The following is a 22,619-nucleotide window of genomic DNA, read 5'->3' on the forward strand; positions in this document are numbered from 1 at the left end:
GAAAAGTAGAATTGATTTATTGTCTGTGACAACTAGAAAGTGTGCAATTCTGATTTTAGTATGAAATTTTGACATAATTCTGTTGTTTCTTGGAGTACATTTTGCCCAAGTACATACTGTGTTGATTGTGATTGTACAATTTGTGTTATTTACCCTCACTATTCTAAGAGCCACTGGAATTTTACTGTAAAAGCCAAGGGAAAATGTAAATCTAAAGGTACCACTCAAAATCACTTAAAAGAAAATTGAGCATAACAAGCATGTAATTTTATATTTTCCCTCAGCTTATATTTACCAAAATTTGCTTGTCAAACGGATGTTGTGAACAGTTTCGTAGATGACTTTTTGTACAGTTGAACTTGGCTATAAAACTACAGTATATTACCATGCTTCTAAAACTTGAATATATCCTGAGGGTAATACATCTAAAGGAGTCAAGGGTTAGAGAAAATTATTTATAATAAAATTTGTCATTGTATTGCTACTGTCAAAGCTACACATTCACTGAATTGCTTAACAGTTGTTAACAATTTTAGAGCAAAGAGGAGCTCACATCTTAGGGTTGTAGAATACTAAATACACCTCTCAGTTTGTATTAGAAAATACAATTTAGGATTCTATATGGCCTAGGATGAGAATTATTATTACTTTACATTCTGTCTCTACATTACCCTAAAAATATGGTCCCCCTTATATTAGTTTCAATCTAGATGTCAAGTATTTACAATATGATTAATTATGTTTATAAACAAGATGTACTTAGGCATAATGATTTAACAGTACAGTGCAACAGTTAAATGGACATGGCAGTTTGAAACAGCTTCAAGGACAATACAGGTTATGGCTGAAATGAAAAGGTGAAAAATCAAAACTTAGAAGAGTAAATGATAATCACATACAATTAATTCTCTCTCATTTTGTGTCTTCATGTAAATAACAAAGTGCTGAATAGTAGTATGTCCTTCACATCATTTATTTACTTGCATAAATCTACAAAACGAAATAGCAATACTAAAAGTCCACAATTATCATAAAATGGACTACTATGACTATATGAAAAATACTGTACGATTGAGATGAAGTAAAAAATATTTGGTACCATTTTCACGCTTAGTAACTTTACCAACTTCACCATGTACAGTGGGTACAAATGCAGAAAATTTAAAGCTTCCTTCTGTTCCAAGCATACTGTATTTTTCATCATTCTGCTAGTTTACAAATGAAGCCTTCTTCCAGTACAACACTACTATCACTGTACTGATCAGTTTCAGAGTATGTAAAGCATCTTTGTTTTCTTTAAATAAATACAAATGTAACAGTAGCCCTTTTATAGACTTCTTTACAGGCCATTCTTTGGGTAATATTAGATGACTGTGTGTTACTGTACTTGCTTATCACAGATCATGTAGGGCAAAAATACATTACATAATAGAGTCTCTGAAAAGTACAAGACTTCTTGAAACTCATTAATATAAAAGTGCTCACAAAACACTGTTGTTATAGGTACACTATAGCCTAGATACCAAACATGATCATGAGCTACCTGGCATATGCTGTCTTCATAACAGTCATATGCACATGCTGTCTGCTGTAGTGACATGACAAGCCCTACAATAGCAGTGGAAACACTTTAGGTAGATCGTAACTAGAAATACGAATTATGTGAGAGTGAAATCCAAGGTAGTTGGAAATCTGAAGGAAAAGAAAATCACAGCCTGCTTGCTGGGCATCTTTCTGCGAGAGTAGTACATCTGATGCTATCTAATTACTGGCACCAGTGTTTACTCTGCAAGGTAACAGCCGTAAACAAATAATTCTCTCTTCAGATTTCTTTGATTCATTTCTTGATGTAGGTTCGACGACGATCAGGCTGAGGATGATACAGAACATGTTGTGCATAAAAGTATGATATATATATATATATATATATATATTTTTTTTTTGCTTTGTCGCTGTCTCCCGCGTTTGTGAGGTAGCGCAAGGAAACAGACGAAAGAAATGGCCCAACCCACCCCCATACACAATGTATATACATACACGTCCACACACGCAAATATACATACCTATACATCTCAATGTACACATATATATACACACACAGACACATACATATATACCCATGCACACAATTCACACTGTCTGCCTTTATTCATTCCCATCGCCACCTCGCCACACATGGAATACCATCCCCCTCCCCCCTCATGGGTGCGAGGTAGCACTAGGAAAAGACAACAAAGGCCCCATTCGTTCACACTCAGTCTCTAGCTGTCATGCAATAATGCCCGAAACCACAGCTCCCTTTCCACATCCAGGCCCCACACAACTATCCATGGTTTACCCCAGACGCTTCACATGCCCTGATTCAATCCACTGACAGCACGTCAACCCCGGTATACCACATCGATCCAATTCACTCTATTCCTTGCCCTCCTTTCACCCTCCTCCATGTTCAGGCCCCAATCACACAAAATCTTTTTCACTCCATCTTTCCACCTCCAATTTGGTCTCCCACTTCTCTTCGTTCCCTCCATCTCCGAAACATATATCCTCTTGGTCAATCTTTCCTCACTCATTCTCTCCATGTGCCCAAACCATTTCAAAACACCCTCTTCTGCTCTCTCAACCACGCTCTTCTTATTTCCACACATCTCTCTTACCCTTACATTACTTACTCGATCAAAGCACCTCACACCATATATTGTCCTCAAAAATCTCATTTCCAGCACATCCACCCTCCTGCGCACTACTCTATCCATAGCCCACGCCTCGCAACCATACAACATTGTTGGAACCACTATTCCTTCAAACATACCCATTTTTGCTTTCCGAGATAATGTTCTCGACTTCCACACATTCTTCAAGGCTCCCAGGTTTTCGCCCCCTCCCCCACCCTATGATTCACTTCCGCTTCCATGGTTCCATCCGCTGCCAGATCCACTCCCAGATATCTAAAACACTTTACTTCCTCCAGTTTTTCTCCATTCAAACTTACCTCCCAATTGACTTGACCCTCAACCCTACTGTACCTAATAACCTTGCTCTTATTCACATTTACTCTTAACTTTCTTCTTTCACACACTTTACCAAACTCAGTCACCAGCTTCTGCAGTTTCTCACATGAATCAGCCACCAGCGCTGTATCATCAGCGAACAACAACTGACTCACTTCCCAAGCTCTTTCATCCACAACAGACTTCATACTTGCCCCTCTTTCCAAAACTCTTGCATTCACCTCCCTAACAACCCCATCCATAAACAAATTAAACAACCATGGAGACATCACACACCCCTGCCGCAAACCTACATTCACTGAGAACCAATCACTTTCCTCTCTTCCTACACGTACACATGCCTTACATCCTCGATTAAAAACTTTTCAACTGCTTCTAACAACTTGCCTCCCACACCATATATTCTTAATACCTTCCACAGAGCATCTCTATCAACTCTATCATATGCCTTCTCCAGATCCATAAATGCTACATACAAATCCATTTGCTTTTCTAAGTATTTCTCGCATACATTCTTCAAAGCAAACACCTGATGCACACATCCTCTACCACTTCTGAAACCACACTGCTCTTCCCCAATCTGATGCTCTGTACATGCCTTCACCCTCTCAATCAATACCCTCCCATATAATTTACCAGGAATACTCAACAAACTTATACCTCTGTAATTTGAGCACTCACTCTTATCCCCTTTGCCTTTGTACAATGGCACTATGCACGCATTCCGCCAATATATGTGTGTGTGTGTGGCTACGAGTGCTATAATACCTAAATTATTTTTTTTTCACAAGAAGCTGTATTTGGAAAAAACTTGGACGTCCTTTACCCTTCCAATGAGGAATCTGGCTTGAAACGAATTATTTTAATTGAATAAAGAGAAACGCTTCTGTAAAAGTTTGAATGATGTGTGCATGTATGGCCATTATTTTATATAATGTGACAAACTGGCAACTGTTACTCACTGGCAGAATATTAAACCAACAGGTCAGGTCCTCGCTGACTCCCATTACCGCTGCTGCATTGTCAAATTCTCCACAGTAGTTGGCAGCACTAAAGAGAGTCACAAGTGAACGCTTCTCAAAGAACTGGTAACCATCTTCAACAACCTGTAGGAGAGGCATACATGATAATGTACAGAATGAACTATACATGGATGATAGCAATGATGGAATTCAGTTTACATATCCCGAATTGTCATCTGGAGAAATAACACAATGAATAGGTATACACACTGAAAGTTGACAACTGATTGAACACAGTAACATGAAAAGGTGAACAATAAGAACAACATCACTACAAAGGCCAAGGCATTAAAAGTGGAAGATAAATGTAAGACATAAAGAAGAACACAAGTACTCAAAAGATTCATAAGGAGAGGAAAACAAAGGTTTTAGAGGACCTCCACAGTTGTAGCGCAAGACAGACCAGACAACATTAGAGGACCTGCATAGACGTAGAGCAAGACAGGTATCAGACAGAACATTAGAGTGGGATAAGAAACAAGATGAATTGGTAGAAAAGAAAAAGTAGCCGAATGTTGTGAAACAGAGACAGAGCCAACAGTAAGGGCAGCTAGACTTACCCAAACTGACATAGAAACCAGGATCTATCGTATACAAAGTTTCCTCATACCTGATGAGCTCGGACAACAAGGCTGAGGTCATGGTGTTCTAGAAATGCCTTGAGCACATCGCCACCAAAGATCCAAGAAACACCACGGTCACTGGGGGCCCAACCATGAACCTCCTGCGGGAATAACCTTAACATGTAAAGGCTAAAACTTCAAACTGTGTGGTTCTCCACAACAAAATGCATCTGAAGTATAAGATCTTTGAAACTAAAAAAAGCATTTTATATGTTTCAAATTCTAATCATATCAAAAGGTATTTGAACATCGTTGAAAGCTCCACAAAAATGGAATTTTTGCCACATGTTCATAATAGATAAGATGTACCTTAATGAACATTGAACAAACTCGAAATATCATATAATCAAGAAGTGAAACAAAAAATTCACAAATTTAAAATGACTGTGGTATTCCGCTAACTTTGATACATACAATATAATTCTCAGAGAGTACCGATTATATGATTACAATACAAACTAACAGTTTCTTACCTCATCTGGATCAGCCCAAAGGATATCACATGTTAAGCCAGAATCTGGAACATTTAGTGGTCGTTCAATGACCCGTATCTGTGGAAGAGCTCAGTTATAGAAAGGCTGTACAAAAATACATACACAAAGTTCTATGTCATTTTATATAACAACGGGTTCTTTGAAAGCGCTCTTTTATGGATAGGCTGTACAAATATACATGTACAGGTAAGTTATATGTCATTATTCATAAAACATTAGGGTATTAACTGAATCGAGTTGTGAATTTGAGGGAAGAAAAGGAAGAAGCTTACCTGCTCAAGATTATGAAGGTCTGGAGAGAGACCTCCATGCATACACAAGATGGTGCCTTCAATCAACGCAGCTGTGGAGAGAAATGTCACCGTTACGTGTCTTTGTCTTGGAACTTTGCAGTATATCTCAAAGTATTACATATTCGTGGTCTACCTCACCTTGAGGGTTATTGCTACTTCAGACACACCAGCATTTTTAAAACTATACACGCTGCCTTAACTACAATTCATAATCAATTTTGTTCCTAACTGCCTTAACTAGGTAACATCAAAAACAAACAGGCACCATATTGGCACGCATCTACTCGCCATCGTAATGTATAGAAACCATATCCAACCATCTAAAGCCATGCCCCACAAACTACTCCACTGTTTACCCTCACGGCTTCATATTCCTTGGTCTACACATGGTCCCCATATACCACATTAATCAGATTCATTTTATGCCGTGTAAATCTCTCCCACCCCTTGAATGTTTAAGTCCCGGTACTTCAAGGCCTGCTTCATATGTATGCAACGCGACTTGGGACTACCGTACCTTCAAACAACCATTTTTGCTTTAACAAACACTGACTTCTCTTTCCTCAAGCTCCTTAATACACAAAGGACCCAAGCACCTCTTCATCTTCAGTGATTTTATCTACTACCATCTCCACTTCCGGGTACCCGAAGCATTCCACCTACTTCAGACCTCCCATATAAACTTACAGTTCAAATAATCTGTTCCATTCCCTGCAACACCTCTTGACTTACTTTGGTTCACTTTACTCGCAACTTTTTTCTTTCACACATACTCAGGCTATGTCCCGAGTTTCAGGAGTCTCGCTCTGGAGTTTGCCAACAGACTTATATTGTCTAAGAACAGCAAGTGATTTACCTGCTACGCTCCTCTACCTTCACTGTACCACACCAGGAAGCACCCAGCCTTCTCCTTTTCTACTCAAACATACAGCACGGGCAGCCGAGGCCCTTATCAAGGCCATCTGAGGGTGGATGAACAGCTGGGCTGACTGTGGACCGAAAGCCGTAACTAGGATTCGAACCTAAGCGCTCAACCGTGGGTGGCCCGTGAATGCGTTACGGTCAGGAACGGTAAATGATACACCACGGGAGTCCATGCTTTACGCTCCCGATAAAAATTCCTCATTGCATACATTGCATTTCCATTTATCCATACAGTAGGAACACTTTCCATAGGGCCTCTCTGTCTGTCTACCATACGCTTACTCCAGATCTATAAATGCTTCATACGAATCACTCTTTCTCCAAGTATTTTTCATATAAATTCTTAAGAGCAACACTTCGTCCACACACCCTCTCCTTCTGCCGAAACCACATATGTTCCTCGCCTGTGTGTTATATTTCAAGACTTTGACTCGAAATCAATGTGATATTTCAAAGAATGGAATAAAACTATCTTACGTTAGGTTTTACTCACCAAGTGGAAGGCAGTTGAAGAGATCAGTGAAAGTTTTCCACAATTTTACGTTATATCTTCTTTTACACTCATCGTAAAACCCATATATCCTGTAGACACAAGGAAAATAACATATAGTTTAAAAGAGACCTGTTCAGGAGGGGCTCATTTATCTCTCTAAAGTACTTAAAAAAATTACTCTTAATTCAAACACATCGAAGACCATGTTAATTGCCTGCATCCCCAGTATACTCCATTAAAGTACATTTAAAAATTTCATTTAGAAATATCTTAAAAATTAGTTATCATCAGCAGTATCACATCTATACTTTTTCTGTATATATACATACCTGTTTATGGAAGCACACTCGTGGTTGCCTCGTAAGATGAAGAAGTTGTTTGGATATTTCACCTTATATGCTAAGACTAAGCAAATAGTCTCCAAGGACTGCTTGCCTCTGCACACGGGAAGAGTTGGATTAATCACAAGAAATTAAATTAATTACCTCCCTGACAATACCCAAGCATAAAAAGAACGTAACGCCATATTTCATAAATAGAAACATTGGCTCACCCACAGCAGATTGTCTGTATTACTACCGAAGTCAGCCATCAGCCTTGTAACCCTGACAGACGTGAATCCAATCTACATCCTCCTGTCACCTTGGTCAATCATTTCATTCAATAAAACTCTAACCAAACTGAGCATCACGAAGGAAGCACATATGACATACACTCTCCTTACCATTAACTTTCCTCCAGCTTCTAACCATTCTGATATCACTACATAACTTACCTAATCCACCAAAGCCACACAGAAAAAACAACAGGAAAGCAGATTTGCTAGCAATCACACAGTACATAGAATGCAACATCATGCCTTCCTACATTTCATGAACACCACGAACATAGCAATCAAAACATACCAAAAGGACAAATGAGGCTGTATAACACAAACTTCTCCCCCAGGTTGCACAACTCATAAGACAAGGAAACATGCTCAGGCAAAAATACTCACCACTGACAAATTTCGCAGATGAAATCCAGACCCTAGAAACAGATCATCACTAACCCAGTGACTGAAGAGGCAAGCAAGGGCTTGGTACTCCTTTCTCTGCGTTAAGGACGGCAAAATCCACAACAAACCAACTCTAGTGAACGATCAAGAAAATCCAGCCCAGTCTATGCATATGAAGCGCTTGTCACCCAAACCAACAACATCGCTTCACTCAGTCATCACACAAGACATACTCGTGAAACACTTCTTGAAAATCAGTCCCAGACCAGCTACACCACTGAAAGTGGCAGTCATGAAGAACTACGCAAAGTTCATACCTAAACAACGGATCCTAACAACGCATCAAACTTCCATATAAATAATTTCAGCAAAACTGTAATTCAGTCATAGTCGTCTTCAACTACTGATCAAACAACAAAATTCAAAGCATTTGGAAGCTCCATAAAACAGTCATCCTAAAACATTTTAAACCATTCAACTCAACTCTTCTCTTACCTCCCCAGGACACTACTTTCTTCGGCATATAATCTTGAAAAACTTATCTACAACAAAATCAACCAGATTATCCTACTTTCTCTTTCAAAGAACAGCCTTAGACCAGATCACACCACCACCATACCGTACACGGACCTCACATGATACAGTATCAGTGGCAATTACTATCAACAAAGCATTCGGCACCATCCCTTGACGCATCCCGACACAAAATATAATTGACATCGTTCAAAATAATCACAAAAACAGAAAAATGATAGCCAGTTTTATTGTTGGTTGCCAAGCCAGTTACTTACAAAAGGCTTCATTTTCAGGATTCTTAAGCTCTGCGATGGGGTTCCCAAGGGAGAAGTTCTTTCTTCTAATCTCTTCCTACATGTCCTTCAATTACCTCCTGCAGACTACACAGTCCGCTCAAAATGTAATGACCTCACAAACACGCCACAACACAATGGTACTACCCAGACAACAAGACCATGCAACATTGCATTACACGGTTGGAACACCAGCGCACTCAAAAAAAAAATATCAACACCCTCTTAGAAATCTATCATCATCTTTACCTTAAACAGACACGAATCCAACCTGCAATCCCCATTACCCTGAAAAGAAAATTCTGGTCACACTGGATATCACACACAGCGAGACGCGTGACATTCATTCCCAACACCACAAACATCAACACAAAAGTCTACAAACTAGACGCTCTCAAATGACTTACTAGCACCAGTTTTGGCCAAGAAAGACAACTCCTTAATTATCCTATACAAACAGATCTGAAACAGTTTATATATCTGATAAACAACGGTGTTTCATCCGTTCGACAGTTTCCCATTTCTATGTCAAAAGCATTATGATACCGTTTGTTACAATGAAATGTATTAATGATAAATACTCGTGATACGTATTTTCATCTAGATAATTTATGATATAGAACTAAACTTCAAGAGTTTAGGCATTTCATCTTAACCAACAGAATCCTCACCCCAACATGCTCTGGGAGAATGAAAAATTTTTGTTACAGATTGGACAAAATCCCAACAAGCCTCTAGTCTGCCGTCCGTTAAAGGCCGCAGGCTGAATCCCTGGCGCCTGCCTGCCTGACTGCACCCTGCCAGCTGAGGGCAGTGGGTCTGCGCACTACATAAGTCGCTTCCGATTTTGAAGCAAGTTTAATTGAATGATAAGAATTTTGACCTAGTGGCCATGTAACTGGTGATGGTAATTAAATCTAAAGAGAAATCTCAACTAAAACGCATTCTTCCCATTTAATTAAGGATTGTATTACTATTATAAAGAAGCTACATGTACCTGACGCTATCACTCATATAGAAAATAGGGTATATATATATATATATATATATATATATATATATATATATATATATATATATATATATATATATATATATTATCATACTTTGTCGCTGTCTCCCGCGTTAGCGAGGTAGCGCAAGGAAACAGACGAAAGAATGGCCCAACCAACCTACATACACATGTATATACATAAACGGCCACACATGCACATATACATACCTGTACATTTCAATGTATACATACATATACATACACAGACATATACATATATGGTATAAGTTTGAATGGAGAAAAAACTGGAGGAAGTAAAGTGTTTTAGATATCTGGGAGTGGATCTGGCAGCGGATGGAACCATGGAAGCGGAAGTGGATCACAGGGCGGGGGAGGGGGCGAAAATCCTGGGAGCCTTGAAGAATGTGTGGAAGTCGAGAACATTATCTCGGAAAGCAAAAATGGGTATGTTTGAAGGAATAGTGGTTCCAACAATGTTGTATGGTTGCGAGGCGTGGGCTATGGATAGAGTTGTGCGCAGGAGGATGGATGTGCTGGAAATGAGATGTTTGAAGACAATGTGTGGTGTGAGGTGGTTTGATCGAGTAAGTAACGTAAGGGTAAGAGAGATGTGTGGAAATAAAAAGAGCGTAGTTGAGAGAGCAGAAGAGGGTGTTTTGGAATGGTTTGGGCACATGGAGAGAATGAGTGAGGAAAGATTGACCAAGAGGATATATGTGTCGGTGGTGGAGGGAACGAGGAGAAGTGGGACACCAATTTGGAGGTGGAAAGATGGAGTGAAAAAGATTTTGTGTGATCGGGGCCTGAACATGCAGGAGGGTGAAAGGAGGGCAAGGAATAGAGTGAATTGGATAGATGTGGTATACTGGGGTTGACGTGCTGTCAGTGGATTGAATCAGGGCATGTGAAGCGTCTGGGGTAAACCATGGAAAGCTGTGTAGGTATGTATATTTGCGTGTGTGGACGTATGTATATACATGTGTATGGGGGTGGGTTGGGCTATTTCTTTCGTCTGTTTCCTTGCGCTACCTCGCAAACGCGGGAGACAGCGACAAAGCAAAAAAAAAAAAAAAAAAAAAATATATATATATATATATATATATATATATATATATATATATATATATATATATATATATATATATATATATATTATGATTTTCGCTGTCTCCCGCGTTAGCGAGGTAGCGCAAGGAAACACGAAAGAATTGGCCCAACCCACCCACATACAAATGTATACACATACACGTCCACAAACGCACATATGCATACCTATACATTTCAACGTATACATACATATATATATATATATATATATATATATATATATATATATATATATATATATATATATATATATATATATAAGCAGACATATACATATACACACATGCACATAATTCATACTTGCTGCCTTTATTCATTTCCTTCGCCACCCCGCCACACATGAAATGACAATCCCCTTCCCCCGCACGCGCACGAAGTAGCGCTAGGAAAAGACAACAAAGGCCACATTCGTTCACACTCAGTCTCTAGCTGTCATGTATAATGCACCGAAACCAGCTCCCTTTCCACATCCAGGCCCCACAAAACTTTCCATGGTTTACCCCAGACGCTTCACATGCCCTGGTATAATCCAGTGACAGCACGTCGACCCCGAAGTACCACATCGTTCCAATTCACTCTATTCCTTGCACGCCTTTCACCCCCGTGCATGTTCAAGCCCCGATCGCTCAAAATCTTTTTCACTCCATCCTTCCACCTGCAATATGGTCTCGCACATCTCTTCGTTCCCTCTACCTCTGACACACACAACCTTTTTTTCAATCTTTCCTCACTCATTCTCTCCATTTAACCAAACCATTTAATGAAACCCACTTCTGCGGTATCAACCACACTCTTTTCATTACCACACAGCTCTCTTACCCTTTCATCACTTAATCGATCAAACCATCTCAAACCACATATTGTCCTCAAACATCTCATTTCCAACACATCCATCCTCCTTCGCACAACTCCATGTATAGCCCAGTCCTCGCAACCATTGTTGGAACCACTATTCCTTCAATCATACCCATTTTTGCTTTCCGAGATAATGTTATCGTCTTCCACACATTTTTCAACGCTCCCAGAACTTTCGCACCCTTGCCTACCCTGTGACTCACTTCCGTTTCCATGGTTCCATCAGCCGCCAAATCTACTCACAGATATCTAAAACACTTCACTTTCTCCAGTTTTTCTCCATTCAAACTTACCTCCCAGTTGACTTGTCCCTCAACCCTACTGGACCTAATAACCTCGCTCTTGTTTACATCTACTCTTAGCTTTCTTCTTTCGCACACTTTACCAAACTCAGTCACCAACTTCTGCAATTTCTCACCCGTATCAGCCACCAACGCTGCATCACCAGCGAACATCAACTGACTCACTTCCCAAGCCCTCTCACCCACAACAGACTGCATATTTACCCCTCTCCCCAAAACTCTTGCATTCACCTCCCTAACAACGCCATCCATAAACCAATTAAACAACCATGGAGACACTATGCACCCCTGTCGCAAACCGGCATTCACTGAGAATCAATCACTTTCCTCTCTTCCTACCTGTACACATGCCTTACATCCTCAATAAAAACTTTTAACTGCTTCTAGCAACTTCCCTCCCACACCATTTACTCTTAATACCTTCCACAGAGCATCTCTATCAACTCTATCATATGCTTTCTCCAGATCCGTAAATGCTACATACAAATCCATTTGTTTTTCTAAGCATTTCTCACAAACATTCTTCAAAGCAAACACATGATCCACACATCGTCTACCACTTCTGAAACCACACTGCTCTTCCCCAATCTGATGCTCTGTACATGCCTTCACCCTCTTAATCAAAATTCTCCTATATAATTTACAAAATTACTCAACAATCTTATACCTCTGTAATCTGAACACTCACCATTATCCCCTTTGCTTTTGTACAATGGCACTATGCATGCATTCCACCAATCCACAGGTACTTCACCATGAGCTATACGTACATTGAATATCCTCACCAACCAGACTACAACAGTCACCCTCTTTTTTAATAAATTCCACTCCAATACCATCCAAACCCGCCGTCTTGCCAGCTTTTATCTCCCGCAAAGCTTTCACTAACTCTTCTCTGTTTACCAAATCATTTTCCCTGACGCTCTCACTTTGCACACCACCTCGACCAAAACACCCTATATCTGCCACTCTATCATCGAACACATTCAACAATCCTTCAAAATACTCACTCCATCTCCTTCTCACATCACCACTACTCATTATTACCTCCCAATTAGCCGTCTTCACCGATGTTCCCATTTGTTCTCTTGTCTTACGCACTTTATTTACCTCCTTCCAAAACATCTTTTTATTCTCCCTAAATCTAATGATACTCTCTCACCCCAACTCTCATTTGCCCTCTTTTTCACCTCTTGCACCTTTCTTTTGAGCACCTGCCTCTTTCTTTCATAATCTCCCAGTCATTTGCACTGTTTCCCTGCAAAAATCGTCCAAACGTCTCTTTCTTCTCTCTCACTAATAATCTTACTTCTTCATCCCACCACTTACTAACCTTTCTAATGTGCCCACCTCCCACGCTTCTCATGCCACAAGCATCTTTTGCGCAAGCCATCACTGCTTCCCTAAATACATCCCATTCCTCTCCCACTCCCCTTACGTCATTTGATCTCACCTTTTCCATTCTGCACTGAATCTCTCCTGGTACTTCCTCACACAATTGTCCTTCCCAAGTTCACTTACTCTCACCACACTCTTCACCCCAACATTCTCTATTCTTTTTTGAAAACCTCTACAAATCTTCACCTTCGCCTCCACAAGATAATGATCAGACATCCCTCTAGCTGCACTTCTCAGCACATTAACATCCAAAAGTCTCTCTTTCATACGCCTATCAATTAACGAGTAATCCAATAACGATCTCTCTTTTCAAACTAGATATTCCCAATCACAAGTCCTTTTTTCAGCACACAAATCTACAAGCTCTTCACCATTTCCATTTACAACACTGAACACCCCATGTACACCAATTATTCCCTCAACTGCCACATTACTCACCTTTGCATCCATATAACCCATCACTAAAACCCAGTCTCGTGCATCAAAACTGCTAACACACTCACTCAGCTGCTCCCAAAGCACTTGCTTACGATCTTTCTTCCCATGCCCAGGTGCATAGGCACCAATAATCACCCATCTCTCTCCATCCACTTTAAGTTTTACCCATATCAATCTAGAGTTTACTTTCTTACACTCTACCACATACTCCCACAACTCCTGTTTCAGGAGTAGTGCTACTCCTTCCTTTGCTCTTGTCCTCTCACCAACCACTGACTTTACTCCCAAAACATTCCCAAACCACTTCCCCTTTACCCTTGAGCTTTGTTTCACTCAGAGCCAAAACATCCAGATTCCTTTCCTCAAACATACTACGTATATTTCGTTTTTTCTCATCTTGGTTACATCCACACACATTCAAACACCCCAATCTGAGCCTTATATATATATATATATATATATATATATATATATATATATATATATATATATATATATATATATATATATATATATAAGTGAAGTGTTTTAGATATCTGGGAGTGGATCTGGCAGCGGATGGAACCATGGAAGCGGAAGTGGATCATAGGGTGGGGGAGGGGGCGAAAATCCTGGGGGCCTTGAAGAATGTGTGGAAGTCGAGAACATTATCTCGGAAAGCAAAAATGGGTATGTTTGAAGGAATAGTCGTTCCAACAATGTTGTATGGTTGCGAGGCGTGGGCTATGGATAGAGTTGTGCGTAGGAGGATGGATGTGCTGGAAATGAGATGTTTGAGGACAATGTGTGGTGTGAGGTGGTTTGATCGAGTGAGTAACGTAAGGGTAAGAGAGATGTGTGGAAATAAAAAGAGCGTGGTTGAGAGAGCAGAAGAGGGTGTTTTGAAGTGGTTTGGGCACATGGAGAGGATGAGTGAGGAAAGATTGACCAAGAGGATATATGTGTCGGAGGTGGAGGGAACAAGGAGAAGAGGGAGACCAAATTGGAGGTGGAAAGATGGAGTGAAAATGATTTTGTGTGATCGGGGCCTGAGCATGCAGGAGGGTGAAAGGAGGGCAAGGAATAGAGTGAATTGGAGCGATGTGGTATACCGGGGTTGACGTGCTGTCAGTGGATTGAAGCAGGGCATGTGAAGCGTCTGGGGTAAACCATGGAAAGCTGTGTAGGTATGTATATTTGCGTGTGTGGACGTATGTATATACATGTGTATGGGGGTGGGTTGGGCCATTTCTTTCGTCTGTTTCCTTGCGCTACCTCGCAAACGCGGGAGACAGCGACAGAGTATAATAATAATAAAAATATATATATATATATATATATAATCTAATATACTTGAACGCCGTTTCCCGCGTCAGCGAGGTAACGCCAGGAAACAGACGAAGAACGGTGTATCCACTCATATACAGATGTATACTCTTAAACGCCCATGCACGCACATATAAATATATACCCATGTACGTATACTGGCTTGCCTTCATCATATATCTATCTATCTATCTATCTGTTTATATAGATTGATAGGCAGATAGATAGATAGATAGATAGATAGATAGATAGATAGAGAGAGAGAGAGAGAGAGAGAGAGAGAGAGAGAGAGAGAGAGAGATGACATCATATTTTTTGTTGAAAAATGAAGGTCCTCATTATGATACTTGATATGTGTTTACTCAAAACATAATAATTACAAAACTACTATCTAGTGGTACTGTCATACGGTGGATTGTCGTCATACACTATGTTTGACGACGTATCATGTACAAAGAATGACATAAGAAACTATAGAGCTTCAAGTAAGATCCATGGGAACTAGCACACTTAAACTGCAGTAAAGCCATGTCAGCCTAACGTTATGGTTGTCATCACATGCGAATCATTTCATGAAAATATTGAACCAGAGTCAATAAAACCTTCTTTATTCCCAAGACGCTCGTCGTCCTCGATAATGTTTGCCCGAATACTTCAGGGACTTAATTTGTATTTTCAGCGTCTCAGATACAATCTTACACTACAATTAATGTAGCCCAAAACAATTTGACTGACCCAGGCTTTTCAAGCTTCTACCATTTTGGAACTCTCCAATCGTATAACTATTTTATCATTTTCCTCTTTACTTTCAACTTTATGTATAAAGAAAGTAAAAAAGCAACCAACCTGTCGACGTAATCACCAAGGAATAGGTAATTCTGGTCTGGAGGATATCCAAGCTTGTCAAAGTGTCTTAGGAGGTCGTTGAACTGGCCGTGGATGTCGCCAACGATATTGACTGGCGCCTCCAGCTCGACCAAGGTAGGTTGATCCAGCAGGACCTGGCGAGCCGCCGCCACTAAGGCTCGAATCTGTGACTCTTCCATGCGGATCTGGAGGGGTGATGGGCACGTAAAGGATGATGAAGGGAGCGATAGTTTTAGCATTAGGACTGGAGCTATAACGATAAGGTCAATACTACTACTATTAATGCTATCTTAACTGTTACTACACCTACTAATCATAATAACATCATTAGTATCTAAGATAGAAAATATCACTAAAGTAATGCATGTTCAACTTTAACAAATATCAGTGATGTAGCTTGAAAACAAATGTCTTTATGGTAAATGAAAGCCCAGAGATATTAAGCACAACCCAGAGAATTTTTCATGTCCCAAAAGATACAGGTGAATTAGGCTGTGTACGTAGAAACCCCTCCTAATCCATCTATCACTTCCTACCATTTTGTAGAAGCTCAAGTTAATTTCATTTGTTGGAATAATGACATGAAAAAAAGAAAAAAAAAACACGTTAAATCTTGTTTTTGATCAAAGCCAGAAAGAAAGAAAAAACTGCACTTGACCAGTAAATTGTGCCTGGTAAAATTTACTGCGTGGCCGAGCGGCGTAACCTGTGCTTTGGAATGGAGTGAGCTAATTACGTAAACCTAAAGTAAGTCTAAGGACATTCGTGTTACATGGTGGCCCGGATATATCATAGCGTCTCTCTCTGTCTCTCTGTGGACAACTTGACAATTTGACCCGCACATACAATACAGAAGGTAAGGACGGTGTCGTCCCCTCCCATCCTACCAACAGCCGGCCTCTTCCATCTCAGATTCGCTGTTCTCCTCCTCTATGAAACGGAGGCAACCAGACATTTGTTGCTGATTTGAGGAATTACACTTAAAATGGCGCATTACCTTATGCTAAGACAGCACTCCCCAGCTACCTACCTGTCTTACAATATCAATTGTTACGCCAGGAATGAGTGACGCAACGTTATACTGTTTTTAAACGAATGAAGACACCCAAGGGGAAAGAACTAATTTGTACATCTTGTAAAAACAATACACACACACACACACACACACACACACACACACACACACACACACACACACACACACACACAAATTAACAGCTTTGAAAGGAAGAAAAAATGAGGGTATCGTTTACAATCTCACAATGCACCTGAAAAGTTAGGAAATGATGGTTATATATATATATATATATATATATATATATATATATATATATATATATATATATATATATATATATATATATATATTCTCACAATGCACCTGAAAAGTTAGGAAATGATGGTTATATATATATATATATATATATATATATATATATATATATATATATATATATATATATATATATATATATATATATATTCAAATCACCCATCACTATAACCCGGTCTCGTGCATCAAAACCACTAACACACTTATTCAGCTGCTCCCAAAACACTTGCCTCTCTTGATCTTTCTTCTCATGCCCAGGTGCATATGCACCAATAATCACCCATCTCTCTCCATCAACTTTCAGTTTTACCCAGTTAGGAAATGATGGTTATATATATATATATATATATATATATATATATATATATATATATATATATATATATATATATATATATATATAACCATCATTTCCTAACTGGGTAAAACTGAAAGTTGATGGAGAGAGATGGGTGATTATTGGTGCATATGCACCTGGGCATGAGAAGAAAGATCAAGAGAGGCAAGTGTTTTGGGAGCAGCTGAATGAGTGTGTTAGTGGTTTTGATGCACGAGACCGGGTTATAGTGATGGGTGATTTGAATGCAAAGGTGAGTAATGTGGCAGTTGAGGGAAATGTAAATGGAAATGGTGAAGAGCTTGTAGATTTATGTGCTGAAAAAGGACTGATGATTGGGAATACCTGGTTTAAAAAGCGAGATATACATAAGTATACTTATGTAAGTAGGAGAGATGGCCAGAGAGCGTTATTGGATTACGTGTTAATTGACAGGCCGTGCGAAAGAGAGACTTTTGGATGTTAATGTGCTGAGAGGTGCAACTGGAGGGATGTCTGATCATTATCTTGTGGAGGCTAAGGTGAAGATTTGTATGGGTTTTCAGAAAAGAAGAGTGAATGTTGGGGTGAAGAGGGTGGTGAGAGTAAGTGAGCTTGAGAAGGAGACCTGTGTGAGGAAGTACCAGGAGAGACTGAGTACAGAATGGAAAAAGGTGAGAACAATGGAAGTAAGGGGAGTGGGGGAGGAATGGGAGGTATTTAGGGAATCAGTGATGGATTGCGCAAAAGATGCTTGTGGCATGAGAAGAGTGGGAGGTGGGTTGATTAGAAAGGGTAGTGAGTGGTGGGATGAAGAAGTAAGAGTATTAGTGAAAGAGAAGAGAGAGGCATTTGGACGATTTTTGCAGGGAAAAAATGCAATTGAGTGGGAGATGCATAAAAGAAAGAGACAGGAGGTCAAGAGAAAGGTGCAAGAGGTGAAAAAAAGGGCAAATGAGAGTTGGGGTGAGAGAGTATCATTAAATTTTAGGGAGAATAAAAAGATGTTCTGGAAGGAGGTAAATAAAGTGCGTAAGACAAGGGAGCAAATGGGAACTTCGGTGAAGGGCGCAAGTGGGGAGGTGATAACAAGTAGTGGTGATGTGAGAAGGAGATGGAGTGAGTATTTTGAAGGTTTGTTGAATGTGTTTGATGATAGAGTGGCAGATATAGGGTGTTTTGGTCGAGGTGGTGTGCAAAGTGAGAGGGTTAGGGAAAATGATTTGGTAAACAGAGAAGAGGTAGTGAAAGCTTTGCGGAAGATGAAAGCCGGCAAGGCAGCAGGTTTGGATGGTATTGCAGTGGAATTTATTAAAAAAGGGGGTGACTGTATTGTTGACTGGTTGGTAAGGTTATTTAATGTATGTATGACTCATGGTGAGGTGCCTGAGGATTGGCGGAATGCGTGCATAGTGCCATTGTACAAAGGCAAAGGGGATAAGAGTGAGTGCTCAAATTACAGAGGTATAAGTTTGTTGAGTATTCCTGGTAAATTATGGGAGGGTATTGATTGAGAGGGTGAAGGCATGTACAGAGCATCAGATTGGGGAAGAGCAGTGTGGTTTCAGAAGTGGTAGAGGATGTGTGGATCAGGTGTTTGCTTTGAAGAATGTATGTGAGAAATACTTAGAAAAGCAAATGGATTTGTATGTAGCATTTATGGATCTGGAGAAGGCATATGATAGAGTTGATAGAGATGCTCTGTGGAAGGTATTAAGAATATATGGTGTGGGAGGAAAGTTGTTAGAAGCAGTGAAAAGTTTTTATCGAGGATGTAAGGCATGTGTACGTGTAGGAAGAGAGGAAAGTGATTGGTTCTCAGTGAATGTAGGTTTGCGGCAGGGGTGTGTGATGTCTCCATGGTTGTTTAATTTGTTTATGGATGGGGTTGTTAGGGAGGTAAATGCAAGAGTTTTGGAAAGAGGGGCAAGTATGAAGTCTGTTGGGGATGAGAGAGCTTGGGAAGTGAGTCAGTTGTTGTTCGCTGATGATACAGCGCTGGTGGCTGATTCATGTGAGAAACTGCAGAAGCTGGTGACTGAGTTTGGAAAAGTGTGTGGAAGAAGAAAGTTAAGAGTAAATGTGAATAAGAGCAAGGTTATTAGGTACAGTAGGGTTGAGGGTCAAGTCAATTGGGAGGTGAGTTTGAATGGAGAAAAACTGGAGGAAGTGAAGTGTTTTAGATATCTGGGAGTGGATCTGGCAGCGGATGGAACCATGGAAGCGGAAGTGGATCATAGGGTGGGGGAGGGGGCGAAAATCCTGGGGGCCTTGAAGAATGTGTGGAAGTCGAGAACATTATCTCGGAAAGCAAAAATGGGTATGTTTGAAGGAATAGTGGTTCCAACAATGTTGTATGGTTGCGAGGCGTGGGCTATGGATAGAGTTGTGCGCAGGAGGATGGATGTGCTGGAAATGAGATGTTTGAGGACAATGTGTGGTGTGAGGTGGTTTGATCGAGTGAGTAACGTAAGGGTAAGAGAGATGTGTGGAAATAAAAAGAGCGTGGTTGAGAGAGCAGAAGAGGGTGTTTTGAAATGGTTTGGGCACATGGAGAGGATGAGTGAGGAAAGATTGACCAAGAGGATATATGTGTCGGAGGTGGAGGGAACAAGGAGAAGAGGGAGACCAAATTGGAGGTGGAAAGATGGAGTGAAAAAGATTTTGTGTGATCGGGGCCTGAGCATGCAGGAGGGTGAAAGGAGGGCAAGGAATAGAGTGAATTGGAGCGATGTGGTATACCGGGGTTGACGTGCTGTCAGTGGATTGAAGCAGGACATGTGAAGCGTCTGGGGTAAACCATGGAAAGCTGTGTAGGTATGTATATTTGCGTGTGTGGACGTATGTATATACATGTGTATGGGGGGGGTTGGGCCATTTCTTTCGTCTGTTTCCTTGCGCTACCTCGCAAACGCGGGAGACAGCGACAAAGTATAATAAATAAATAAATAAATATATATATATATATATATATATATATATATATATATATATATATATATATATATATATATATATATATAACGAAATGAAAATATTACTTAATGTAAAGAATGATATAAATGGATGAATAGACGGGGTTTCCGCATTTCTAGCCGTCCTTCGTTCCCTTGGGAAACATTATGCACTACGTAAGTACTTCGTAACTGGACACGGGACGACCTTGAACACCAGACAAGGTGCAGTAACTTAAGTCCTTGGTGGCCTGTGAGCCTTCCCCGCCACATGCACCTGTTATCAAGGAAGCAGGGAAGTGTTATGAAGCTGCAGATTCTCAAACGTTACTAGAGGTGTTTCTCATGGAGTACAGGCCCACGTAGATGCCAGCGGCATTACTGATTAAAGTCACACCTCGACTGCCAGGATGGATATAAATTCTTATCATTACTTTGTTAGCCCACAGAATGTAAATAGACCATCAGAAGCTTGGCTTACAATTCTCTAGTTTTAACACATCTCTTCGCTCAGTGCTCGCTTCCATTACATCTAGATTTCGATCCCTCCTTTTCTATTTTCCAACAGCTTTCAGATATCTCTTGGTAACCTAACCTACCCCTGCCTTCCGCGTACCGCGTTCTTCGTCCATCCTCATACTATTCCTTGAGCCGTATGCGAGTGTTAAGCTATAACTAACTATCACGTAAGTCAGACACGTCCAGCCTGGCTTGTAATACCAGGACACAATTGGTCTTCATTGTTAATTCCGCCTTGATACCCGTCCAAGGTAAGATGTTCGTCAATTTGTTGTTTGAAAACACCATTTCACTGAAGGCTTATACATAACACTGAGAGAATCTAATCTTTATTTCAATAACGCCATTTATTGAACACACTAATACCCTAATCTAAAACAGGAAAGGACTACATCTCTATCCGACAGAGTAAATAGAAGTAAATCTCCACTGACAGTTCCACAGATAGACGAGTTACCACCACTCACTGTTCACTATTCAGTAAAGTGTAAATTGTGAGACGCAACGAGGCGTGGATGCGATCACTGAAAACCTTTATTTTTCCCATTCTTTATGTACGTCTGACGAGATGTGGACTGTAGAGATGCTGAAGGTGAACATAATGATTCGTACTCAACGTCTGGATGTGGTGATGATGCACGTCAGTGTTTAAACTAGAAATTCTACCATCAGTCAGTGGTCTTACCTGCTGGGTCAGTAGTCGTAAGTAGTGTATCAAAATATATTCTATTAGCTCTGATGATTGTCAATTCTCATATTGTTCAAACGACGCAGAGCATAAAGATTCTGGCATACTGACGTCACAAAGTCAATAGTCCTTAAATGCAATAAGACATTCAAACAATACACTTAATACACACAACTTTGTCGACAACGAATACAAAATCCATCAACGAAATGTATGTATTTCGAGTCAAGTAGAAAACGAACTTTATTTATGATGAAACTCAAATGATCATTATATGAAATAATCGTTCCCTAGGAGAGGCATATCAGTTACAAGAATCCTCTCTAGGCTTACTCTGAACGAATCTTTATATTCACATCTTACACAACACACATTCATAGTCATACACGGGTCTGACCTGTGCCAGTAATGTCAGCCCGAGCACACTCCCCCGACCTGTGCCAGTAATGATAACCCTTAAAACACACACCCGACATGTACCAGTAATAGCAACCTGAGCACAAACACCTGACCTGCGCCAGTAATGACATCTTTAGAACACACACCTGATGGTTATATAAGTCTCTATCATTAAAGCCAATTATTTTCCTTGTTAAATTCATATCTGACTCGAAATTCCATGTCATGCAGAACGTTTTATCTGTGCTACAAGGATTTCTACTCTATCTAGAAATTCCAGCATCTGCAGTCATTATTTTTCTGTTTTAGTTATCAAAGAGAGGCGTATGAGTTAGTAGCACTGCAATTATATATATATATATATATATATATATATATATATATATATATATATATATATATATATATATATATATATATATTTTAAACCATTCGCCATTTTCCGCGTTAGCGAGGT

At 40.0% G+C, this 22,619-nt stretch overlaps 1 protein-coding gene across 4 annotated transcripts in view; it reads right to left on the minus strand.

The window, feature by feature from the left end:
- The window catches only part of LOC139761994 (uncharacterized), a 90,047-nt gene continuing 67,428 nt past the window's right edge, over positions 1-22,619 (minus strand). For all 4 annotated transcript variants that reach the window (XM_071686774.1, XM_071686773.1, XM_071686771.1 and 1 more), the window contains 8 exons: positions 15,933-16,138; positions 7,190-7,297; positions 6,861-6,949; positions 5,423-5,493; positions 5,130-5,207; positions 4,644-4,757; positions 3,974-4,117; positions 1-1,870 (listed from right to left, as the gene is read on the minus strand). In XM_071686774.1, the coding sequence (XP_071542875.1) occupies positions 1,838-1,870; positions 3,974-4,117; positions 4,644-4,757; positions 5,130-5,207; positions 5,423-5,493; positions 6,861-6,949; positions 7,190-7,297; positions 15,933-16,132 (837 nt within the window). In that variant the 5' untranslated portion in view covers positions 16,133-16,138 and the 3' untranslated portion in view covers positions 1-1,837. The remainder of the gene's footprint in view (positions 1,871-3,973; positions 4,118-4,643; positions 4,758-5,129; positions 5,208-5,422; positions 5,494-6,860; positions 6,950-7,189; positions 7,298-15,932; positions 16,139-22,619) is intronic.

This window comes from Panulirus ornatus, chromosome 42 (genome assembly GCF_036320965.1).
Source record: "Panulirus ornatus isolate Po-2019 chromosome 42, ASM3632096v1, whole genome shotgun sequence".
NCBI lineage: Eukaryota > Metazoa > Arthropoda > Malacostraca > Decapoda > Palinuridae > Panulirus > Panulirus ornatus.